At 31.6% G+C, this 25047-nt stretch overlaps 1 protein-coding gene across 11 annotated transcripts in view; it reads right to left on the reverse strand.

The window, feature by feature from the left end:
• Window positions 1-25047, reverse strand: part of LOC138940618 (uncharacterized) — a 191057-nt gene that overhangs the window by 58411 nt on the left and 107599 nt on the right. For all 11 annotated transcript variants that reach the window (XM_070309673.1, XM_070309678.1, XM_070309677.1 and 8 more), the window contains one exon: window positions 14223-14326. In XM_070309673.1, coding sequence (XP_070165774.1) covers window positions 14223-14326 — 104 coding nt within the window. The remainder of the gene's footprint in view (window positions 1-14222; window positions 14327-25047) is intronic.

Consider the following 25047-nt stretch of genomic DNA (forward strand, 5'->3'; position numbering starts at 1 on the left):
AAAGGGACCACCGAACGAACGTCTGAATAAGCAGCGTAATAGCGATCCGAACGGTCGTTTACCTGCTTTGCGGACCTATCAGTTCGTTCGACCCGATTCCGAACGCCACGAGACGTTTAACTTCGGGAAAATAAAAGATAGTTGTTGCGCCCTTCCGTCGACTCATCCTTCCTCGAGTCTGGACGTAACAATATAATTCTTTAAATAATTTTATTTTCTATTCTAATATATTTCACATTCAAAAAATCAATGTGTATGGTTTCGATTCTCTTTCGTCCATGCATTCATTTGACATAAAAGTAAAATAATTGTTTTAATACAATTTATATAAAGATCGATAATAAAAAAAAATTAATATATGAGATATATGCTACCCATAAATACATAATTTTATGTACTTCAGATATATATATATATATATATCTGAAGTACATAAAATTATGTATTTCATATTTGCTTACAAAATAGAATTCTGCTGTCATAGATTATGTCAAATTCTTCACATAATTTTATAACTCCGCAACTCCTAACAGAGGAAATTATAGTTCACTACACATATCTAATAACTAATAAATTATTTGAATTTTGGAATTATAACAATAATATTATGCAATATTAAGAGAATTTACATATAAGAATATACATATTTACCTGCACATTTCTGGCTTTATTGTAATTATTTTAGCATTATTTTCCTTGTTATTACATATTAAATCTTCATTAGAATTTTTATTATTTGGTAAGTTTTTGTAAAATGCGCGGTTAAATGCAGCAAATAAAAATGGATGATCTATAAAAATTACCAGATGTTGAAACAAAATTTTCAAAATAATAGATTAAAAAAGTAGACAAATACTGATAAGTAAACTAATATTGGTAAATGTGATAAGTACGATTACTGTAAAATATTTCAAATAGAGGTCAAAATTTATCTATCAGATATTTATTTTCGAATTTGAATTATTTTGTGTACTATTAAACAATTGTTTATTTTTTACTCTTCTGATAATTTTATGAAACATTTTATTATAATTTACGTAGTTTATTTTACTACTTTCAATTCCATTTGTTTATGTATTAATATATAATATGCAATAATACGCAGACATTACGTTTATATTTTTTAATTGACGATTTTTTATGACACAAAAATTAAATATATACCTGTATCTCCTAATTCATTCTTTTCATTATCATATGATTGTAATTTACTCTTTCTTTTAATTTCATGGCTATTGCATAGTTCATTATTATTCTTGCTTTCATTTTTTTTGTAAAATGATATCTAAGCGTATATTACTTTTATCCTTCATTTTCGTTTCTATAGTTGTTTCATTCCTATTATCCATATTTCTATCTTCACAATTGTTTTGCGAGACATACATTTTACTAGCTGTGCAAGTAATAATAACATTACATGCATACAATCGCAGATTAAAAGTTTTTAATAAATATTTTAAATATAATAATTCAACATACATGATTTATCTTGCAGAGTATCATGTAACTTAATTTTTTTATTTTTCTTATCCATGTGATCATCCGGTTCTTCACTATCAATATTACGCAGATTAATATCTGAATTTATTTTACTTCCTTTTATCTTTTCTATTTTTACCATTATTTCGCTTTTGTTTTTTTCACAGTTATTAAATATTTCAATTTGATCTTCTCTTTTTCTTTTTTTATGATTTGCATTTAACTTATTTTTTACAACTGCAATTAATAATTTCAAAAATTATGACATATTATTAATAATTTTAATAATTATTATTTTGGCATGATAATTAGCAATCGAAAGATTTTAATGGAAATAAAATAAAAATATAATAATAATATAATAATTCAATGATTAGATTTCAAATTCTCTACAAGCATTCAGCAACCAGCATATAAAATAAAAAATATAAAATTTATAATAAGATTATAAATTAAAAAAAGAAAATATCTTTTATTTGATATTTGTTTAATAATATTTTTTCTTCTATTATGATTGGAAGCTGTCGCTTTTTAAAGTGCGTTTCATCTAATTTATAAACAAAGATATCAGAAAATTATATAATAATGTTACAAATATTGGATAAGTTTTATTTGATATAATTTTCAAAAATAATAATATTATAGCGTCTTCCATTGGGAAAAACTTGCAGTACTGAGTGCTTGAAGCGTATATCATTAGTAATATTAATAAAATGTTCTAAATACTGCACATTCACTGGGAGTGCAAAATGCTCTCAATGAGCACTGAAAATAGTTTGCACTCCCAATGAAATGTGCAGCATTCAGAACATGCTCATTAAAATTACCAATGATACACGCTTCAAGCACTCAGTGCTGCGAGTTCTTCTCAATGGAAGACGCTATTAAATACATCTTATTTTCTTACCCATTCCATTGTTAAGTTTTCTTATATACACGTAAGGTATTTTCATATTTAAATTATTTTCAATATTTTCAAGTACAGCTTGGTTTTCTAAAGAAATGGAAATATTGATAATATTTATAATATTAATAAGTTATATATTTTCTGACTTATAAAAAGATGACCTATAAAAGTCATATAAGAATAATTGCATTTAAATTAAAGTACCATGTTTAGCCAATACAATATCAGTTTTCTTTTTTTCTTTCCTTGTGCATACATAATAGTTTTGATTTCTCTTTATTAAGAAGTAATGTAATTTTTCCATTTTTCCTAGAAAATAATATTTTTTGTTCAATTTTAGTTGAATGCACGTTATCATACACTTAACCTAAATTTATCAAAAACATTATATAAGCGACTTGATTTATAAAATATTCCATATATATCCTGTCAAATAATACGAAATAACAAACAATAATGATAACTTTTAATATCAATATATTATTGATCTCTATGTGAAAATAATTATGTATATTAATATTGTATTTAGTATGATTGAACATTGAATGTTTGTAAGTATATATACGTAGATTAGGTTAGGTGCCAAAGGCTGTAGCACACAGAAGAACATAAGCAGTAAGCACTAGGCGAATCAACCAATCACATCGAGCAATAAAACAGTAATGTAAGCAATAAACAAATCAAAAATGTCGATTTGCTTACTGCTTACGTTTTTGTATGCGTGACTGGCTTCTAATATGATTGATTTTAAAGTTATTCATAGCTATTAATTTGTTTTTATTTTCAAAATCCTTTTAAAGCTGCGTTCGTCTTGAGGTTAAAAAAGTTAAAAGCGTTTGATTGATTAATCCATTAATCAGAACTAAGATATCTTTGCTCTGATTGGTTAGATCAATCAAATACTTTCCGATTGGTTAAGTAATCAAATACTTTCAGACGCTTCTAGTGTCAAGAAGAACGCAACCTAGTATGATCTTAAAATGTGCTCTATGATCATTGCGCTATACTTTATTGGAATATGGAATCTTAACAGCACGCTTAACCCTTTCGAGGGCATTGACATTATAGCGCGGAAAATGTGTGTGTCCCTGTGGGCATTGACGCACATCGTTTATTTTTTGATTGACTGGCAAGATTTTCAAAAAAATTTATACCAAAAGGTTTTTTAGGTCGTTGAATATGAATCAGAGGTTAAAATTTCAAAATTCAAAATGACGGACCCAATATGGCGGCCAGAAATAATTATCACCTAAAAAAAACCTCACAAAGGTAAAAAAAAATACGCCAAGTATATAAAAAAATCCCAAATTGTACGCAAAAAAAGTTTAATATTTATCCCTAAAAAATAATTTTTAAAAAAATTTATCTTTTGAAAATAATTTTCATACAAAATAAAAAACTAAAAATTGATATACATATATAGCTTTAATAATTGTCTCAGTTCATTAATTTTAAAATTCTAATGCGTCACTCCTTGTAGCGGAGATCATGTAGAATAATGTCTTTCTCGAATAACATCGATACTTTAATGATAGTCGAAATCAAAACGAAATATGTATCTGACGCGAAGAATACTGGCGATAATGTGAAATCTCGTCGCGCTGTTATGTTTAAAGAATCATAAATATAAAACTATTAAGACATTAATGCCGTAATTCCAATAATACAGAACACGAGAAAAAATGCAGCTGTTGGACGACATCGGATTCTTTAGCGATTGTCATGCTTTACACCGAAGTCGTTTTTCTTTTTCCTTTGCTTTTATCGCCACATACGATCTAATAGGATCGGTACATTCCGGCAAAAAACTGGTTGAGAGTAACAAATAGAAAAAATTACTCTATAGGAGAGAAAGAAACTCAAAAATAAAGTCTAAAAGACACACGCATAATGTGTCTAAACACGTCCGTTCACGTCCGCGGGCGGCAACAAACACCACGAAGTCGTTATCTACACACACAATCGCTCCTTCGGAAAAACTTACTTTTCGCTTTGATCTCGGCTATCACCAAATATAGATGTTATTCGAGAAAGACACTATTGTTCGTGCTCTTCACTATAAGGATTAACGCATTAGCATTTTAAAATAAATATAACTTCGATTATATTAAAGCGACATAGCAGGCCGAAATCGTAACGCTTTTCCCTGGGTTCTTCACGTCTAACACATTCATTGCTTACACCTCGTCTACCGTTAAAGATATTGGTATTATTCAAGAAAAACACTGTTCTACATGATATCCGTTACAAGGATTGATGCATTAAAATTTTAAAATTGATAAACCTACGATTAAAACGATACAACGGGCCGAAATCGTGACGCCTTTGCCGAGATCGTCCGCGTCAGATACATTATTCGCTTTAATCTCGATTACCGTTAAAGATATCGATGTTATTGGAGAAAGACATTATTCTATATGATCTCCGCTACAAGGATTGACGCATTAAAATTTTAAAATTAATAAGCTTACGATTATTAAAACGATAAAGCGGGCCGAAATCGCGACGCCTTTGCAGAAATCGTTTGTGTCAGATACATTCTTCGCTTAGATCTCGTCTACTGTTAAAGATATCGATACTATTGAAGAAAGACATTATTCTATATGATTTCCGCTACAAGGATTGACGCATTAGATTTTTAAAATTAATGAGCTGACGATAATTAAAGCGATACAACAAGCCGAAATCGCGATGCCTTTGCCGAGATCGTCCGCGTCAGATACATTATTCGCTTTAATCTCGACTACCGTTAAAGATATCGATGTTATTGGAGAAAGACATTATTCTATATGATCTCCGCTACAAGGATTGACGCATTAAAATTTTAAAATTAATAAGCTTACGATTATTAAAGCGATAAAGCGGGCCGAAATCGCGACGCCTTTGCCGAAATCGTTTGTGTCAGATACATTCTTCGCTTAGATCTCGTCTACTGTTAAAGATATCGATACTATTGAAGAAAGACATTATTCTATATGATCTCCGCTACAAGGATTGACGCATTAGATTTTTAAAATTAATGAGCTGACGATAATTAAAGCGATACAACAAGCCGAAATCGCGATGCCTTTGCCGAGATCGTCCGCGTCAGATACATTATTCGCTTTAATCTCGACTACCGTTAAAGATTTCGATGTTATTGGAGAAAGACATTATTATACAATACATGATCTCCGCTACAAGGATTGACGCATTAGATTTTTAAAATGAATAAGCTGACGATTATTAAAGCTGATGATATAGCTAGCCAAAATCGCGACGTTATATACGGCTGCTCCGCCTTTAATGAACACATCTTAGAAAAAGATACAATTCGTAAAATATTAATTGCGTAATTTCAATAGCACACAGTACGTAAAATAATGTAGTTCCTGAACGACGCGTCAATTTCTTTAAAAATTGCTGTGATTCAAGAGATAGACGCGAATGACCCAGGCAAAGACGACGCGATTTCGGCCCGCTTTATCGCTTTAATAATTGTAAGTTCATTAATTTTAAAATTTTAATGCGTCAACTATTGTAGCGGTGATCATGTAGAATAATGTCTTTCTCCAATAACATCGATATATTTAACGGTAGTCGAGATCAAAGCGAATAATGTATTTGACGAGAAGGATACTAGCGATAATAAAAAAAATCTCGTCAAGCTGTCACGTTTTAAGGGTCATAAATATACAACTATTAACACTTTAATGCGTAATTCCAAATAATACAAGACGAAAACAAATGCAATCTTTGAATGTTGTCGCATTCTTTAGCGCTTGCCGTGCTTTAGACCGAAGTCGTTATCTACAATACAATCGTTCTTTCCGAAAAACATATTTTCCGCTTTGATTTCGGCTACCGCCAAAGATATCGACGTCATTAAAAACACATTATTCTACGTGAAACACATTATTCTACATGATCTCTGCTACAAGGATTGACGCATTAGCATTTTAAAATTAATATAACTTCAATTATTAAAGCGACATAGCGAGTCGAAATCGCGATGCCTTTGCCTGGATCGTTCGCGTCTAATTCATTTTTTCGCTTAAATCTCGGCTACGTTAAAGATATCGACATCAATCGAGAAAGACATTAATTTACGAGCTCTGCCTTACTAGGATTGACGCATTAAAATTTTTCAATTATCACATTTTCGATTATTAGAGCGATATAACAGATTGAAATCGTGACGTAAACAACTGACTCTTTCGCATTTGAGTCTATCTCTTAAATAGCAATCGCTAAAGAAGTCAACGTCGTTCAAGAATTGCATTTTTTCTGTTTTTTGTATTATTGCTGAAATATAAGCGAAAAAAGTATTTAAGGCGAAGGACACAGGGGATTATATATAACAATCTCGTTGCAATGCCTTGTCTTAATAATTATAATATATACAATTCATAAAATTTTAATGCCGTAATAACACATAGAACAGAAAAAGATGCAGTCTTTGAACGATGTGGGATTTTTACTGATTGCTGTGTTTTAAGAGATGGATTCATTAGACGCGAAGCAACCAGGCGATGACGTAACGATTTCGACTTGTTCTATCGCTTTAATAATCGAAGTTATATTAATTATAAAACTCTAATGTGACAATCCTTGTAATGCTGAATACGTAGAATCATTTTGATGCGTTAATCCTTGTAGTAGAGATCACGTATTTCTCGAATGACGTCGATATTTTAGCGGTAGTCTAAATATAAGCAAAAAAAGTTTTTGGCGCTAAGGGCACAGGCGATACATAACTTTGTCTTTCGGCACGGCAATCACCAACGAAATCAACGTCATTAAAATTCTTTTTCCTTTTTCCCTACAGTGAAGCAAATTAATATGTTATATATTCATTATTGCTTCAAGAAAAAATTTATATTTTTATAAAAATTATATGTAAAAGTCATTTAATTTATAAGTATATATGTATATATTATACATATGCCTATATATTCCCTATATGATAAAAGTTGTTTGATTATAATTTGTTTAATTTTAAATTTTATGTTATACATTATTTTAAATTAAAATTTATTTGCTATGCAATAAATAAATCTCTAATTATTTTTTGCTTCTACTTGGAGATTTTTTATTTTTATATCAACAATTTCATTACATAAAAATTTCAATATAAAATTTTAAAATATAATAATTATGATAAGAACACACACATATACACACATATGAATGGGATCTTAAGATGATTTTAAATATAAGAACGGACTATGTGAATACAGACATATTTTGTTATTCATTTTAATTATATTAAATAAATGCGTTTTCATTAAATATGACATATATAAATTTAATAATAAATAAATAATAATAAATAAATATAATAAATTTATACAATACAGTCAGTTTTTTTAACATTGTTAAAATCGCCACTGTATTGCGTATCGTCAAATCATACAGTGTCGTGAAAATATCCTTTCTACCAATATGATATTTGATATTTACACTAATTGATTTGTCTCATTATTTTGTACATAAAAGTATTATGGTAAGATTATCGAAAACTGAATATTTTACGAGATATTTTATTTTTTATATCAAAATATGTCAGATTAAGATTTAAAGTAACTCAAAAAATACTTAATGAAAAAATACTTTATTATAGTGTTTTGAAAAGCTCTCGAGATAAGCTACAAGAATATGCAATAAAAAATGGGGGTTTCTATTTAAGAAAACATTGATCACATTGACCTCACCTTGAAAAGGTCACTCAAGGTCAAGTCCATATTTTTATCATGTGGCCCCCTCGAAACCATACAACTTTTGTCTGAAACATTTCTTTCTATCTTGCTTTATTTTTTAGATATTTAGGTGTCTCAATATAAATGCCCCACCCTGTATATGTAATATCGTTTTCAGATCTAACTCGAATTTAAAAATACGAATTAATTACATTTTTTATGCACTATTGTATATGAACATCTATTATATTCGCGTATTATGAATGTTAGTAAAAAAAACACAAAGTTACTTCAAAACAGAATGAAATTGTTATTATAAAATTATTTTATTATTATTTGTTTCTCAAATGTATACATTATAAATATGTGCATTACATTACAAATGTACACAAATGTACATTAAATGAAGATAGGTAAATTATAGAAATTTTTTAAATTTGAATTATCAATTGTTAGTTATCAGTCTATTTCATATAAGCGCATTACATTTAGATTTGTTTATATCATAAGCTAATAATATAATATAAAGTTCTAATCAAGCAAACGATTTTAGAAGAATAATCTTTCTAATAATTTTTAAATTATTTATCTTATTATTTTTCCTGTATTTACGGATAAAGATTATAATTGAGAAAGGAAATATGTATGGATATTCTATTATATATATCTTAATTTTCTTTTCGATGTCCAACCCATTTACAAAAATTTAATAAATTGAACATTAACACCTCATATGAAATGTTAATTTTGCTAAATAGGTTCCTAAAGTAATCTTTGCTTATATACGATTATTTTGGGGACAGTCCTAAAAGTAATCTTTCTGTATATAAAATAATGAGGACGGTCCTGAAAGTAAACACTTGTCCCCAAAGTAATCAGAATATATCAGATTTTGTCCTTAATGTAACCGATCTGTGTATATATATATATATATATATATATATATATATATATATATATATATATATATATATATACATATAATCTTTATGACAATTTATTATTATTTATAGTTATATTTAGTAATATATTATATAAATGAGAAAAGAAAATTTGATATATATTATCTTCTTATGTTACCAAACATTTGCATATTTGTATAAGCTTGCCTATATTTATAAAAAATAAACTTTTTTTAAAGCAAAAATTTAGAAATTTAATTTTCGTCGTAGAATATTTATGAATAATGGTTTTATATATCGAATTAATTTTAATCAATATGAAAATAATTTTTTTATTCGGTTAGAGAATATTCGTTTATAAAGATGCGCATTTGTTTTAATTATTACGCGATATTTGTAGCATGCATGTATGTAAGTATGTATGTATATATATATCGGGGAATAAGTCGACTGTACCATGCACACACACATGCAGGCAGGCACACGCGATCATATCAGTGCGTGGCAGATACTCAATCGCGCGTGTTGTGTACGCGTAACAAGAGATTACCGCAGAAATACGCTCAACTGTTATAATGCGTTATAACGCGTTGGATTTAAAAAGTTATGAGTGTTATGTTTTTGTAGTGTGGTTTTAATAGTGTGTCCCACCACATACTGGGACGAAAATAAAACTTTCGAGAGACGCTTGCCCGCAGACTTTCCTTAAAAAGAATAAGAGTCAAAAAGTTAGTATATTTATATATCATAATTTTAGAAGGAATTGTTTTAATGTATACTATATACTAATATATTGTAGAGATTATTTAATTTTATTTCCATGCAGTCTACACAAAAATATAAATGTGATAATGTAATATTATGTAAAAATATAATATTCCAAATTTCTTTTTTTTAAATTATATCTTTAAAGCAATTCTTAAATAGAAAACAGCATAAAGATTTTTATATAAAAAATTGTAATATAAAATTGATCTTCAAATGGAATTTAGAATGACTGTATACACATAAACATATATGATGCATATATGATGCACATAGTATTTAATACTCATATAGTATTTTTATTATAAATAAATTGACACATATGGGCAAAAAAAGAAAAAGGAAGAGTAAAACAGCTGTGAAACGATGTATCGAAAGGACTGATTCACATCAGTCACTAGACATTAGTGAACATAAAGTATTGCTACAGAAAAAGATATAACTATTTCCTTTTTTTTTCCTTTTAGCACTTGTACAGATACTTGCTCAGTTACACTCATATCTTTTCTCTCTTTGTCCATTCTTCTCTGTCCATCTCTTTTTTATCCGAGCATACTATATGTGTGTTATATATTATCTACATGTGTGTATATGTTTGTGTATATGTAATAGTAACTTCAAATTTATTAAAATATAATTAATATTTTGCTTATTTGTATATTTCATTGAAAACTGATTATATTTATTTTGCAATAGTAGTTGTGTCACAGTAATTATAATAGTTAGCCAGAGACGATCAATTCGTGAGCTAGTTCTTGAAAGAAATATTTCCCACCAAATGCGTTTTGCATGTGCTCTTTGGTTGAAGAATATTTTCCAGAAGCGATCAATTCGTGAACTGGTTGTCGAAAGAAATATTTCCCACCAAATGCGTTTTGCATGTGCGCTTTGGTTGAAGAATATTTCCCAAAAGCGATCAATTCGTGAACTGGTTGTCGAAAGAAATATTTCCCACCAAAAACGTTTTGCATGTACACTTTGGTTGAAGAATGTATCCCAGAAGCGATCAATTCGTGAACTGGTTGTCGAAAGAAATATTTCTCACCAAAAACATTTTACATATATGCTTTGGTTGAAGAATGTATCCCAGAAGCGATCAATTCGTGAACTGGTTGTCGAAAGAAATATTTCTCACCAAAAACATTTTACATATATGCTTTGGTTGAAGAATGTATTCCAGAAGCGATCAATTCATGAACTGGTTGTCGAAAGAAATATTTCCCACCAAAAACGGTTTATATATGCGCTCGGCTTATTAAAAAAATAACATTTTATTCTATAGGTGATTTTTAATCGGGAACTGGTCGTTTTAAAAAAAATTTCACGCTAGATGCGATTTGAATGTGTGCTCTGATTATTAAAAAAATAATTTTGTCCCAGAGGCGATTTTTATTCGTGTGCTGGTTGGTTTAAAAAATATTTTATTCCAAAAGCGGTTTGCATGTGCGCTCTGGTTATTAAAAAAATATTTTATCCCAGAGGCGATTTTTATTCGTGTGCTGATTGGTTTAAAAAATATTTTATTCCAAAAGCGGTTTGCATGTGCGCTCTGGTTATTAAAAATAAATTTTATCCCAGAGACGATTTTTATTCGTGTGCTGGTTGGTTTAAAAAATATTTCATATCATATCCGGTTTGTGCATAAATATTCTAGTTATTAAAAAACAGTTATTCCAGAATTTAAAGAAACTTTCGTTTTTGAAAGACTAAGTGTGCAATATCTGGTATTCCTTCATATGATTGCAACCAATCATATATGGTAATAAAAGCTTACAAATTATTGGAAGGAATTATTATTATAATTCCTGACGATGTATTTTTTCTTTTTTTAATGACACTAAATTTCGCGTATATAATAGTCTACCAGACTGTGTATATACAAGTTGGTAGCTAAAGAGAGAAAATATATACATCTTCATTATTAGGAGGCAATCCTTATGAGAAAAAATATTCCAAGGATGTAAAGATATTTACATACTCGAGTATGAGGAAACGATTTCGTAATTTTATAGGAAGCAATAAACTGCTGCTTTTTTTTAAATGATAAGAAATTATGATTAAAACAATCTATCCTGATACTCGCAACAATGTTGGCCAAAAAAAAGATGCCTCAATCTTGTTTGCAAATTATAATCGCAGATATAAAAATAATAAATAAAATATTTTGGTTGCGTTGTCACGAAAATTGCCGATAAAGGAGCCCTTTGTATATTATAAATAGCCAAAATATTGTAACAATCATAAAATTTTGTTGCAATGTTTTGCGGACAGAATATTTATGTGTTTGCATTTATAAATATTTATATTAATATTTATATAAATGTAACTTTTAATATGTGCATACTTATGTCATAAAAATATATAAACATTCACTTTTATAGTGAAGAAGTTTATATATTACTCATTAGTCCTCAATCATATCGATTATACCGATATACTATCGATGATAAAGATTTTTCATCATATTCAAAATTATATGTATAAAATATTTACATCCATATATAATATATTTTAAAATATTATAATATATTTAGTTCAATTTTCTCGAACTGTACTGCATAAATTGTAATCCCAAATCAAGATATGATTGTTATACATATAACATGTACATAATTAAAGTGCACATGTTATATCTATGTTATATGGCAGATATATTCGATGTTGCTGGGTATATGTATCATATATATATATATATATATATATATATATATATACGTGCATGTTGTTATGTATGTATGTGTATATATATATAATACACATACATACATAACAACATGCACGCACGCACGCACGCACATACATACATACATACATATATATATATACTATAGTATGATAAAATCAAAAGAGATAATACATGAGCAATATTATAGATTTGTATTCAAAATATTTATGCGACACAAACAGATATCTATGTAAAGTTGTTGCTTCTACGAGACGATAGAACAGAAATAGAGTCGAAATTGCGGCGCTCCTGCCTGCCTTCTGTACTCGACGCGTGATTTGCTAATTATTTTTGCTTATAACTCAAAAATTACGCTTCAATTCAAATTTTGGTAAAGGAAAAATCGTCTTAGAATCGTATCAGGAGTACATCATTTTAAGGATGGAAGGTTGTTCTGAAACACCCTGTATATATATATATCAATGCAAATTGAGATTATTGGTTCTGTATCATATATACGGATATTGCTGCTTAGAAAATTTCAATTCTAGAATTAAATTTAATACACTGTATTAAAATCTTTTGGAGATAATTCAAGATCGTGACAATATATGTCAAAGTCAAGATCACATTACATTTGGATTTCCTATATGTCACTAATTATCGAAATTCGGGAGATGTACATCAGGATATCTATTCTGGTAAAAAAAAAAATACTTGAAAACTCTGATCTTCCAAGTATTTTTGTTCAGAATTTTAAATAAAGAAGATATTTTAAAGATTTTTTGATGCAACTTTCTAAAATAAATTTTTTATTATATACGTTTTCTAATGTTTTCATTCATAAGAAGAAAAAACAGAGCCTCTTAAGTTTCAAGTGCTAGATTTTCAACATACTGAAAAAAACTGGATAACTTTCATAAAATAAGCATTTTTCACTTGCATAAAATACAGTTGCAATAAAGAATATGTACTTCATATATTTAAACAAAAAAATAGATATATAGGGTCTCTAAACATCAAAATTTCGGGAGCGTGTGGGGGATCGGTGAACTAAGACAAAAAGTTCTTTAGAGGTTTGCTCATTTTTTATTCGTTTTGAAGAAAATGAAACAAATAATTTTTATCAAAAAACTTAAAACAACACTAAAATTATTAAGCTTATCCAAAAGTATCATGAAATAAAAATTGTAAAGCATGAAATTAAGAAAAGAGATTGAATTAAAATATTCCTGAGATAAAATTAGAGGATTGTAAATTAATATGCGACAACACGAAATTTTGTCTTTAATTTAATTCTACCTCAGAAGAATTTTAATTTACTCTCTTTTCTTAATTCCGTGCTCTACAATCTTTATTTTATAGTACTTTTGGATAAACCTAATAATTTTAGCGTCGTTTTAAGTTTTTTGGTAAAAATTATTTGTTTCATTTTTTTCATAACGAAGCAAAAACGAGCCAATCTCTAAAGGACTTTTTTTCTTAGTTTATCGGTCCCCTACGCCCTTTCGAAGTTTCGACATTTAAATTGGGGACACCTTGTATATTCATAATATATTTAAAACATGTATAATTCACTTGATTCGTCGATTTTACAATAAGTTTTAAGAGCAAAACCATTAAAAAAATTTTTTTTTAACTGTCTGACATGAGAGTCCTAATATATAAAATTTCATAAAAATTCCTTGATTTTTCCAGATACAAAAGAAATCCCTGAGAATTTCAAGTTTTTCATGTTTTTCTATACAGTAGGTACCCTGTTTATAATTACGCGCTGAGATGTAATATTTTTAATAAAACAATATAGATTATGTTTCATATCTTACTCTTTCCAAAAGTCCAGAAATGCATTCATCTCGACGGTTCCTTTCTGGTCACCACCCGCCGCCAAAAAAAGTGGTACTTTCCAGTATAAGGGCAAGTCACAAGCCTAAGTAATAGAGAAAAAGAACCAATAGAATGATAAAATATTGAATATTACCTAATAATCTTGTCGATTTCAATCTTAAAGTATATTATAAAGTAAATAAAGAAAAGGTCTCTCACCAAACATATATTAAATGCTACTCACACCTAATCTAACCTCTATTTTTAAAGTTATAAATATCAGAATACATCCTATATTCTGATGCTTCGGATATGAAACAGGATTTAAAAATATACAGTTTTATGTGTAAAAATTTTTGGCTTTCTATGCAAGATCCGTCGCACACCACCTAATACTTCAAATACAAAACAAGATTTTAAAATTTACAATTTCGTATAGAATTTCGTTTTTTCAAGCAAAGTGAGATTTATATTCCCTGCTGCTTAAGATGTAAAACAAGATCTAAAAATATTTAATTACATTTTTCTTTTTCTATTTTCTATATCAATAAGAACAATAAAATTAACTAACAAGGGGACCCCGCAACATGATACAAATGGATTTTGATGGGACTCAGATATGTTGTAGAGGTATTTGCCCTAAGTACGTGGCTAACGGGAATTTGTGCACTACGGCTTAGTTTCCGAGAAAATCTAGAGTTTCACGCGCGGTATGTATACCAGTAACTCTGCTCCGTTGTCGAGCAAGCGAGCACGGCGCAGTAGGCAAGGTTCACGGCTGGCACGCTGCTGGCCCGTGTTCAAGTCCCGTCGGCGCGCGACATTTTTTTTTTCAATTTTTTTATTTTTTTTTTCGTTTACGTATCTAATCTTACTTAATATCAATAACAAACATTGCATTACAAAGTTGCGGGGAAAAAAATTGCTATACAACGTACGGTAGTAATTTCATTTATTTTATATTATATATATATGCAGGCGTTATACGGAAAGTACAAATAAAATGTTTTTGAAAAAATAAATGTTTTTTTCTATTATAAACAAACCATTTACTGATTTTTTCACTTTTCAAATATATCATACTTTAAAACACTCCTAAAAAATCCTTAATATTCTATAATGTTTATAAAATATTTTTTTCCAAAATACAACATTTTAACTTCAATTTATAAAAACACACATTTATTTCTGTCAAATAGAAAAAAATAGCGATTTTTTTGGAAAAAAACGATTTTTTTAAAATTTTATTTTAATTTTGACGTTTTCTCACTATTACAAAATTAGTTTTTGCATTCGAGATCATTAGATTTCTGGCGAATTTTTACCCCATGAAACTCATATTATCGAATGGGTTATTTATGCGCGAGTTATGGAACGAGTTATTTAAAAATGCGAAATCCCAAATCATACTAGAATGGTTACTGAGTATGTATACTGAGTAGAAGTGTGATTACTATTTAATTATAAGATAGGTATATATATGTGTTAAACTTTTTTTATATTATTAATAATAAAATAAAGACATAAAGAAATACATAATACAACAATTAATGATAAAAATAAATAAATATCCGTTTAATAGTTGTAATTAAAATTAACAAATTGAAAGAAAATATACTTTATTATCATTTTGAATATTTTAAAATATAATTAATAATATAAAAAAGAAATATATAATGTCCTCTGTTGAGAATAAAAGATAATCGCGTTTGGTACGAACTGGGGTTCTTTTTGCGCATGCGTGGCAGGGTGCAGGCGAGCAGCGATCGCGCGCTTTCTAGTGACGATCGTCAGTCAGTCGTACTGTAACTCGTGCAGAAGAAACACGTACTAGTCAAACAAATAAACGATATCTAAGTACATTTCATAAACCTGTCTCTCTCTCTCCGTCTTCCCTTTCACTCGATCTGCTTTGACAGGTTATGGGCCCAGTTACCAATCCTCTGCAATAGTTGTGTGGAAGGTAGAGAGAGTTTTTTTCTAGAGAAGTTTCCGCCAAAAACACGTGGCGAAAAGTTCGCCATTGTCGGTCGTGCGTAAGTGTGAGATCGGGCTCGTGTGAACAAGAGATTTGCATCCGCGATGTCAGTAGGCATCTCAGTAAAAAGCGTCAAGAGCTTCGACGGGACGAACTTTCAGGGATGGAAGGCGCAAATAAACGCATTATTCCTGATCAACGATGTTCTGGACGTGGTAGAGGGCACAAGAAGAGCACCGGCAGTCGTTGCCGGAAACGAGGCCGAGTTAAAAAGGTTTATAAAGGACGATGCCATAGCCAAATTCATCATCTTGTCGAATCTGGAAGAGTCGCAACAAGTGTGTGTGTTATCCTGTGAAAACGCGAAAGCAATGTGGGATAAACTATGCCTCATACACGAACAGAAGACAGAGACGAATAAGTTGGGGCTACTGCAAAGATTTCATGCATATCGTATGAATGAAAGAGATTCGGCAGTACAGCACGTGGCGAAAATCATGAACATGGCGGGTCAGCTCAAGGATATTGGCGAGAAAGTGTCCGATGCAACCATAATGGCGAAGATCTTAGCGAGTCTGACTACAAAGTTTAACACGCTACAGATCGCGTGGGACAGTGTAGATCCGGATCGACAAACTTTGAACAATCTACATGAGAGGCTCATACGAGAAGACATACGACTCAGTGCGAACGACGCCGCAGCAAGCGCGCTGGTCGCAACGAGAAAGGAACGTGATAAGAAGAAATCGCGAAAACCAAAGAAAGAGATAGAATGCTATAAGTGCCATGAAATGGGACATTACGCGCGGGAATGCAAAAGTGCGCGTTGAAAGAAAGATAGCGACGAAAAATCTCGCGACTGCGCGTTCGTGGTGGAAACCAGTGAAAAACCGAGTGCGTCAAGTGTGAAATGTACGCCCAAAAATCAAGCGGAATTCACCTGCAAACAGATACGAGAACTGATGGCGGCAGGCCAAAGCGAAGTCTGGTTCATCGACAGTGGAGCGTCGCGACATCTCACTTACCGACGGGAGTGGCTTACCGACTATCAAGTGAACAAGTGTGGCGGAACTATCTCGCTTGGTAATAATGAAAACTACGACATTGTCGGAGAAGGAACGATACAGATTAAAAAGTTAATCGACGGTGTGTGGCAAGACGCGCGCATCGAGAAGGTATTGTTCGTTCCGAAGTTACAAAAAAACTTGTTCTCGGTGGGTACATGCACAAATATCGGTTTCGAAGTACGTTTTCGAGAAGATTGCGTTGAAATAGTGCGCAATAACATTGTAATCGCATCGGGAATGAAGCAAGGCAACGACGTGTATCGCATGCTGTTCAAAGTCGTGAAACCGGATAGTGTCGAAGAAGCAAATGTCGCAACGACGAATCTGAGTGTGTGGCACGAGCGACTGGGACACGTGGGAAAACGCGCGATACGTGAGCTAGTGAAAAAGGGCTTGGTCAGTGGAGTATCGCTGTCCGACAAAACTGACTTTTTCTGTGAACCATGCCAGCTCGGGAAATCCCATAGATTACCGTTAAACAAAAACCCAGTGAAAGTAATGACAAAGCCTGGCGAAATCATGCACACGGATGTATGTGGGCCAATGTCGGTAGAGTCACCCGGTGGATCGAGATACTTCCTAAACATTCAAGGACGACGCGAGTAGCTATCGACACGTATATTTTCTAAAACAAAAATCTCAAGTGTATGAAAAGTTTAAAGTTTTTGAAAAAATGATATCTAACAAATTCGGGCAATCAATCAAAATCCTGAAGTCGGACAATGGTCGCGAATTCTGTAACAAACAAATGGACGAGTATCTCGCATCGCGCGAAATAAAACGAGAAACAACCGCGCCGTACACTCCGGAACAAAACGAAAAGGCCGAGCGGGACAATCGTACAATCGTTGAGAGTGCGCGCACGATGATCCATGCAAAGAGTTTGCCTCTAAGCCTATGGGCAGAGGCAGTGAACTGTGCGGTTTATGTTCTGAACAGAACAGTGTGGTCCAGTGACACGGTAACACCCTACGAGATGTGGGTGGGAAAGGCACCGGATCTAAGACATTTGCGAATCTTCGGTTCGGAAGCATTCGCGTACATACCGAAACAATTCACGCAAAAACTCGATGCTCGCGCGCAAAAGACAATCTTTGTGGGATACAAAAACAATTCCGCGATTTATCGACTGTACAATTCCGTGACGAAGAGAGTGAGTGAGGCGAGGGATGTTGTTTTCAACGAGCGAATCGGAAAAGTATCAACGCAAATGGAGCCGAAAAATGAAGAAGACAAGGACGAAATAGTACTCCAATTGCCTGAGAAGGAAATCGAGGGAGAAGAGATCGAGGATGAGACACCGCAAGACGCAGCTGCTGTGAGAGCAGATGATGCAGCGGTAAGAGCAGAAAATCCTCCAGTTAACCCGCGCATGCTCAGAAATCGAGCTAACATCAAAACTCCGGGAAGATATGACGCAGATATTGCCGAATATACGATTCCCAACACATATCAGGAAGCAATGAACAGCACAAAAGCCACGCAGTAGACAAATGCTATCGGAGAAGAGCTGAGGGCGCACAAAGAAAATCACACATGGACACTTGTGTCGAGAACACCGAACATGAAAACGATCGACTCCAAGTGAATTTTTCGCGTGAAAACAGACGCAGAAAGGAGATCACATCGATTCAAAGCTCGATTGTGTGCACGAGGATTCTTGCAACGCGAAGGAATTGATTATACCGAGACGTTTGCGCCAGTCATCAGATACGACTCGCTGCGAGTGTTTCTAGCGATAGTCGCTACGAAGAATCTTGAACTGATGCAGTTCGACGTGCAGACTGCATTTCTGTACGGGAAGCTGGACGAGACAATCTTCATGGAGTTACCGGAAGGACTCGACATCGAAAGTGAAGCAAGAGGAAACATGAACAATGTAGTGTGCAAGCTCGAAAGATCCCTGTATGGTCTAAAACAAGCCCCGAGATGTTGGAACAAAAGGTTTACTCGATTCTTGAATGAATTCAAGTTTAAAAAGTGCGAAGCCGAGTGCGTGTTTGTCGGGCAGTTTGAAAGTGAAGTTGTGTATCTTGCATTATTTGTCGACGACGGTCTGGTCGCAGCAAATACCAAAGAGACTCTAGACTTTATAGTTAATAAATTAAGCGATACCTTTAGTATAACTATTGGCGATTCAGACGTATTCGTTGGTCTGCAAATCTTACGAGATAAAAAAGAAAAATCTCTGATAATTCATCAGAGTGCGTATACGAAGAAAATAATCGATAGATTTCGAATGAGTGATGCTAGGGCTCTAAACGTGCCAGCTGATCCGCACGTGGTTCTATCTCCGTCTGAGATAAGCGACGAAAAATCGAGTAATGTACCTTATCGGGAGGCGGTGGGTTCCTTGGTCTTTTTAGCAGCAGTATCGCGCCCGGATATAGCATATGCCGTAAACTCAATTAGCAAGTACCTGAACAATCATAACGTCGAGCATTGGCGTGCGGTAAAAAGAATTTTCACGTATCTCAGAGGAACTATCGATTACGGAATCGAATATAGAAACGGCGGTAGCGAGCCTGAGTTAATTGGTTTTTCAGATGCTGATTACGCAGGCGATATTGAGACAAGGAGATCAACAACGGGTTATATTTTCTGTTTGGCAAACGGAGCGGTCACGTGGTCTTCACAAAGACAAAAGCTTGTAACACTCAGCACGACTGAAGCCGAATACGTAGCTGCATCAGCGGCAGCACGAGAATCAATCTGGCTGAGAAAACTATTGTCAAATATTGGATGTCTATGTGAAAAAGAAACTACTCTATTTGTTGATAATCAGAGTGCAATACAACTAGTCCAAAATCCTGTATTTCATAAGAGAACAAAACACATAGACATCCATTATCACTTTGTTCGAGAAAAGGTTAACAGTCAAGACATAACTGTAAAGTACATTCCATCCGAAGAACAGCGCGCGGATATCCTAACAAAAGCTCTGCCAAGAGATCGCTTTAGAGATTTATGCAACAGAATAAATATGGTGTCAATTTGCATGAAACGCTCAATCGGCGGTAGTGTTGAGAATAAAAGATAATCGCGTTTGGTACAAACTGGGGTTCTTTTTGCGCATGCGTGGCAGAGTGCAGGCAAGCAGCGATCGCGCGCTTTCTAGTGACGATCGTCAGTCAGTCGTACTGTAACTCGTGCAAAAGAAACACGTACTAGTCAAGCAAATAAACGATATCTAAGTATATTTCATAAACCTGTCTCTCTCTCTCCGTCTTCCCTTTCACTCAATCTGCTTTGACATCCTCCATTTTAAAAGTAATACTCAAATATCTCGAAAACTAACAATAAAAGTTATATAAAAAACGTTTTCAAGAAAGAGTTTCTCTATGTGGATTTTGAAGGCGACATAACGTAGTATTCTTTTGTATATTCCAATATTTTTTTAAATAGATATTTTTTTAATAAATTAACTACTATTATTCTACTCTTCAAATTTGACAACTTTTGTTTAAAATAATGCTTAATTTGTTTATCGGTTTAAAAGTTATTTATCAAAAATTCTTCTGTAACTCGCTCTCAGCGCTATCCACGATCAATGACGTGGACGTAACAGATATCAGATTTTGTGTATGCGTGCGTGTGTGAATATGTGTGAGAGCGCGCAGCGCATTATGCGCTGCGCATATGTGTACATCACGGGAAACAGAGAAAGCTCTGAAAAAAATAGACACTTCTATTGGAGCTTTAATGTTAAGAGAATGAAAGGAAAGTGATATATGTAATTATAGATTATCTCATTAATTTTATTAATTCTGCATTGTTTTTTTAAATTCTTTCTAGACTTACTATTATTTGAGTAAATATCATAAATTATTCAAATCAAACATGGCCAAAAGTGATATCCTTTTATTCACTCCTACTACGCCAATTGTTCAACTGATTCACGTCGCTTTTTCCTTTTATAACGGTTCTTGAGTTGTTGTACAATAGAGGTATCCCTTTTAGTCTAAATTTTTCTTACTATTTTTTGTAATTGGCTTCAGTTTTCATAATGTTAAATTATTCGCTTAACACGATTGTCTATATTCTGCACATAGGGTTTTAAAGAGCGGGATCTGATAGTCTACATAGCCAATTAGGCAGTGAATCTTCTGATCGGTCAATTGTGCTAATTATCCTAGATATAAATCTCCATTTTATCGGAGATGTGTACTAATAGAATTCTCCTTCCTTGAAATCAATATACTATCTGTATCATGTAACTCTAACTCAAGCATTGTCCAAATAGATATGATAAATGAGATGGAATTTTGCATCTAAGTTTTAAAATTTAATATAATTCTCTCTTTTCAATGACAAAATAACTTTCTATAACACTGGAATATTGAATCGTTATAATTGTTACTTACTATTAGTCTATTGAAAATCCTCGATGGGTATAACAAATCAATTATCAATATCAATTATCAATTATCAATTATCAATATGAATGAAGTTCAAATAATGATATAGCATTATTAACAAATATCTTTTATTAGTATATATATTTTTTAAAATATAGTTGTGATGAAATATTTAATTTTTCTTTAAAATTAATTACCAAGATTGCTAGAAAATTTTGATTTGAATACGTGGCTCCAACAAGATGGCTCTTATCACATTTTGCTTGTATCATAAAACATTTTCTAAACAGACATTTTCATTGCTGATGATCGTGAAGGTTATATCAAATACCTATAAAATTTCGGTATCTCACATCAGCAGATTTTTATTTATGCCCAGATAGCCAAGAATGTTAAAATCACGTTTTGCCAAAGCTTTGCGACAAGGTATGATTTAATTTTGACAACAATTGTCTAGCAAACATTTGTCTTGTTTTGGTTTGTCAAAAAGTTTGAAGCAAATTGACGGCAAAATGTTTTGTCTCACGATGCTGTAAATAATAGAAAAAGGCTTGCTCGTAAATTTTACGCAAAGAAGAACACGTATGATGCTATTCACGGTGTAACACAAACTTTACATCAATTAGTAGCAAATTTTGTTATATGGTACACGCTATAATAGCAAATTTAGGACAAGAATAGAGCAAATCTTATTGTACACAATATGATAACATATTTACGAAAAGAACAGAACAAAGTATACTCTGGCACAACGAGATGCAAAATTCACGCAAATAACAGAGCAAATCTTGCCATGCATGGCACGACAGCAAATTTACAACTTTACTTTATTATAAACTTTACAAAAATATAGTATTCAGCCGATAGTTCGCTTGTTCATCGTTATGCGACGCGCTATATGCATCCATCTCGTATTTGATTTTTAGTCATGAAAAATATATAAAGCTTGCAAAAAGCAACTGACAGAAGATTAAAAATATAATTATTTCTATCAGTTCAATTACTGATACAATCCCAAACATAAGGAATTAAGATATTGGACTGATTGTCTCTCTTAGATCGGGCAGATAAATGTCTAAAAAAGTTTAAATCATCCGTTTATTGTTTACTTAAAATGTATATATATATATATATATATATAAAATTCATATATTCATTATATTTTTTATAAATTCATTTTCAATTATTCATATATTATCATCATCTCATAATTATAATAAATACCACCTAAGACTCTTGTCTGCTCGGTCGCATATTCTTAAACGACGCGTCAGAAAACATGATAGGTTGCTCCACAAAAAATATTCTTCTCTGCGAGATTTATCGTTCCTCAGAGTTTGTCGCAGAGTTTCTGAATCATCCTATACAGAGAATGATCACAAATTTGCTATCATGCCGTACACGGCAAGGTTTGCCTTATTCTTGTCACAAATTTGCTGTCATCCCGTGCACGGCAAGGTTTGCTCTATTCTTGCCATAAATTTGTTATCATGCCGTACACGGCAAGGTTTGTCCTGTTCTTGCCACAAATTTGCTGTCATCCCGTGCACAGCAAGGTTTGTCCTGTTCTTGCCACAAATTTGCTGTCATGCCGTGCACGGCAAGGTTTGCTCTATTATTTGCGTAAAATGTGCATCACACTATTGCGACAAGCCTTGCCAGCAAAAGCTAAGCTTTTTCCGGACACACCTTGTTACAATTCTACTGTAAAGGCATGCTCGGGTTTGCTGCAAACTTTGCGCAAAGTTTGCATCATTTTGCTTGCTGGGTGATATCATACTTTTATGAATTTATAATTATTATGAAAGAACATGCATATATTGCGTGCTGTAATGTCTCTGTAATCAACTACAATATTAAGGGCCCACTATTAAGGGCCTACAAAGATCTACTTTAGAGGATCAAAAATATCAATTTTTTTTACATTTTCTAAAAATATGATGTCTGAAGAATATCTTTCAAATTTTATTTAAAAATTTGCAAAATTGATGGAGTTATAACTTTGAATAGGACAACGCGCGGGTCTTCAAATGAGCCTGCTAAACCTTAACGAGTAGATAATATTTTTTAAATGTGTTTTTAATATTTATTTTTCATATTAATTGTACATTATACAATTGATTCTAAAAATAATATTTATTTAATGTTTATTAATTATTTATTTTATAAGAAATATTCGTTATTTTTTTCATATGTTAGTATAAACATTGTTTAATGAATAAAAGGAGAAACATTATTTTAATGTTAAAAATATTTTTGAAAAACATTTTTAAAAATATTGTTTGTACATTTGGACTTCAAACGCATTTTTTCTCAAAACACCGTTTTAAAGTTGATAAATATCTTGAAGATTAATGGGCCGAATAACTTCAATTTTTTTTTTATGAAGGAGAACACTTTTTTGGAGGAATACTGAACCTAATTAGAATTTAAAAAATTAATATTTAATATTTTTCTGATCTTCAAAAAATAAAAAAATTTGTTTTTTTTTTTTCACAAAGCTTAAGCTTTGAAGCAAGCGGGATTTTCAATTTTGGCTTTCTCATAGAAAAACCCCGATATCTCAAAATTTAAGGAAGTTAGAGCGTACATTTCTAGAGCACAGACATTTTTCAAAAAATTCAAAATTTTATAAAAAATGAACTCCTTCACCGTTTCTAGCCAAATTCAATACCAACCACCCTTCAATGATACTCTATTCGCGTAAAACAATTTAGTCTAATATCTTAAAAATTTGCAGAAGTTAGAGCGTACGCTGACATTTATTGAAAAATTCAGAATTTAATAAAAATGAACTCTTTTACCAATTCTTATCAAATTCAATATCAGCCATCCTTTAATGATATTCTAATCATGAAAAAATATTTAGCCCTATATCGCAAGATTTACGGAAGTTAGAGCAATCACATCCTTTTTTGGAAAAATTCAAAATTTCATAAAACATAAAACCTCTTCACCAATCCTAGCCAAATTCAATACCAATCATCCTTTAATGATACTCTATTCATGTAAAAAAATTTAGTCCTCAAAATTTACAAAAGTTAAAGCAACCACGACCTTTTAGTGCACATACACACATACATACATACATACGGACATTTTTTTAAAATGTGATTTTTTGACGTTTGAGAATATTCTGAATACATTGGCATCAGAAACTGAAAAAAAAATTTTTCATGAAAACAAAACTTCCTTTTTTATTTTTATTTTTGTGCGCGTGCACACACCGTACACATACATATATGGTACATAAACAGGATAGAATATTGTCAGTCACAGTCATGTCGTTTATTCCGGATAACGCTGATTGTGAGAAAAATCTATAGAATAAATGTTTTTAATAAATAGCTTCTAAACAAATAAAACTAATAAAAAAATTTTTTTAATGTATTATTTTAAACAAAAATTGTAAGATTCAAAA

The sequence above is a fragment of the Polyergus mexicanus genome, unplaced genomic scaffold (genome assembly GCF_030449975.1).
Source record: "Polyergus mexicanus isolate NDT 795.1 unplaced genomic scaffold, iyPolMexi1.0 SCAF_17, whole genome shotgun sequence".
NCBI classification, from domain to species: domain Eukaryota; kingdom Metazoa; phylum Arthropoda; class Insecta; order Hymenoptera; family Formicidae; genus Polyergus; species Polyergus mexicanus.